This window comes from Octopus bimaculoides, unplaced genomic scaffold (assembly GCF_001194135.2).
Source record: "Octopus bimaculoides isolate UCB-OBI-ISO-001 unplaced genomic scaffold, ASM119413v2 Scaffold_122307, whole genome shotgun sequence".
Lineage (NCBI taxonomy): Eukaryota > Metazoa > Mollusca > Cephalopoda > Octopoda > Octopodidae > Octopus > Octopus bimaculoides.
The window spans coordinates 70,012-72,652 of NW_026370633.1; the positions used below are offsets into that span (position 1 = coordinate 70,012).

The 2,641-nt window shown below is 40.9% G+C and overlaps 1 protein-coding gene across 1 annotated transcript in view; it reads left to right on the top strand.

The window, feature by feature from the left end:
- The window catches only part of LOC106880435 (ADP-ribosylation factor-binding protein GGA3), a 20,819-nt gene that overhangs the window by 12,735 nt on the left and 5,443 nt on the right, over window positions 1-2,641 (top strand). The window contains exons 10-13 of the mRNA XM_014930358.2: window positions 284-421; window positions 803-921; window positions 1,551-1,749; window positions 2,624-2,640. Of these exons, the coding sequence (XP_014785844.1) occupies window positions 284-421; window positions 803-921; window positions 1,551-1,749; window positions 2,624-2,640 (473 nt within the window). The remainder of the gene's footprint in view (window positions 1-283; window positions 422-802; window positions 922-1,550; window positions 1,750-2,623; window position 2,641) is intronic.

The window sequence follows — 2,641 nt, forward strand, 5'->3', positions numbered from 1 at the left end:
ATATATATACATATATATATATATATATATATATATATATATATATACACATACATATACCTGAGTAAGCTGGTGGCACGTAAATAGCACCATTTGAGCGTGATCATTACCAGCGTCGCCTTACTGGCACTTGTGCCAGTGGCACGTGAACAAAACCGAAATTCTTTGATGCAGTGCTCCAGCATGGCTGCAGTCTAATGACTGAAACAAGTAGAAGGTATCCATATTGTGATGATGATGGTGGTGATGATGTTATTGATCCTCAGCAACTTTTGTTTTTCAGAATTTGGTACGAACCACACATTGCTCGACCTTGGCTTTGACCAGACGACGCAGTCCCCCAATAAGACGAAGGCCAATTTGGCTTCAATGACCACCCCTGTGGGGGCGTCTATCCTCGACGAACAGCTGCTGGCTCTTGGTAAGATCTGTTAGGAGGTTTCTGTGTGTGTGTATGGGGGTGGGGGCCTATGAAAGGGGATGTGTGGCATTCATCTTCACCCTTGCGTCTTGTTGGGAGTTCAGGAATTGGCCGAAGGGCCATTTGCCACGAGAGAGGTGGGTAAGAAGTATGGACACATACACACACACACACACACACACTCATTTGCATTCACATAAGCACATAAATGAATTTTGCTAGCATGGGTTGGACGATTTGACCGAGGACTGGCAAACCAGATGGCTACATCAGACTCCATTTGCCCTTGCCAGCCGTTCCACCAATTCCTCCAACCCCAGCATCCCCATCAAGTAAGGACATGTGTTAATGTTTGTCTGTCTGTTTGTCTCTTTGTTTTAGGTCTGAGTGACCCGCCAGATATGAAGCCTGTTGCCACTTCTACCCAACCAAGTTCAAACCTTGACAACAGCAGTTCCTCCACCATTGACCAGTTGAGTGATATTTTTGGATCAGTCAATGTAAGTAAGCACGTTATGGAATTTTTATTGTTTAACCCCTTTTGTTACCATATTTCTGTTGAGATGCTCTGTGTTTCTTTCAATTAATTTTAAATATAACCAAGAATTTAGTAAAATAACTTAGTTATCATTAAGCTAGTGTTAAGAACTTAAATTGTGACTAAGCTTTGGTGAAAGATTTTAATTCAGAACTTAAGAAAACAAGACATTTGTACTTACAGAACCAGAGGTGGTTTCAACCGGGTCGGCATCCAAAGGGTTAAGAATTGTTTCTCTATTATATATTTTAACCCTTTTGTTACCATATTTCTATTGAGATGCTCTGTGTTTCTTTCAATTACTTTAAATATAACAAAGAATTTAGTAAAATAACTTCGTTATCATTAAGCTAGTGTTAGGAACATAAATTGTGACTAAGGTTTGGTGGAAGATTTTAATTCAAAACTAATGAAAGCAAGACATTTGTACTACAGAGCCAGGGATGGTTTCAGCTGGGTTCGTATCGAAAGGGTTCATTGTTTTGTTAATTGTTTTTTGTTGCTTATTGTATACATGGTGTTGTTCGGCCCTTGTGGCCAATAAAAGAAAGTATCATTGTTTTATTTTCGTTGTTTCTTTTGTGTGCCAAGGTGGAACCTTCAGACAAACTCAGCAATGTGATAACAGCCAGCAGCACGACAGACGCCACTCCTTCACCAATCCATTCAGTATTCAACATGGGGGCCACAAACACATCCCTGAACAGCGGCATGGCACAGGCTCCTGTATTCCCCAACTTCACTGCGACGTCACAGACGCCGTCCCTGGCCTCAGGGTCTTTTGTTTCCGGTAAGGGCATCCCTGCCTTTCTCCTCCTCTTCCTCTTTCCTTTTCTTCTTCTTGTTGTTGTTCTTTATCATTATTCTTTTACTCTTTTACTTGTTTCAGTCTTTTGAATGCGGCCATGCTGGAGCACCGCCTTTTAGTCGAGCAAATCGACCCCAGGACTTATACTTTGGAAGCCTAGTGCTTATTCTATCGGTCTCTCTTTTGCCGAACCGCTAAGTTACGGGGACATAAACACACCAGCATCGGTTGTCAAGCGATGATGGGAGGACAAACACAGACACACAAACATATACACACACACACATATATATATATATATATATACGTATATACGACGGGCTTCTTTCAGTTTCCGTCTACCAAATCCACTCACAAGGCTTTGGTCGGCCCGAAGCTATGGTAGAAGACACTTGCCCAAGGTGCCACGCAGTGGGACTGAACCCAGAACCATGTGGTTGGTAAGCAAGCTACTTACCACACAGCCACTCCTACGCCTACCATTGTCAACCTCTTTCTTTTTTCCTTCTGTTCCTCTTCATTCTTTCATTCATCGTCTTTTTCATTATTCTTCATTAAATCATTCTTCTTTGTTTCATTCATTTTTTTTCTTCTTCCTTCAATCTCTCTCCCTCCCTCCTCCTTTCCAAAATAACGATTTGTCCAAACTAACAATTTGTCCAAACTAACGATTTGTCCAAACTAACGATTTGTCCAAACTAACAATTTGTCCAAACTAACGATTTGTCCAAAATAATGATTGTAAATTGATTCAAGCCATGTAAAAAAAAAACACAGAAAAAAAAATCAGATAATAAATGAAATGAGCGAATCGGACTCAGGTAATCCGTCTCATTCTCTCACCTTCTCGTTGCAGCACCACTGAAGAACAAAC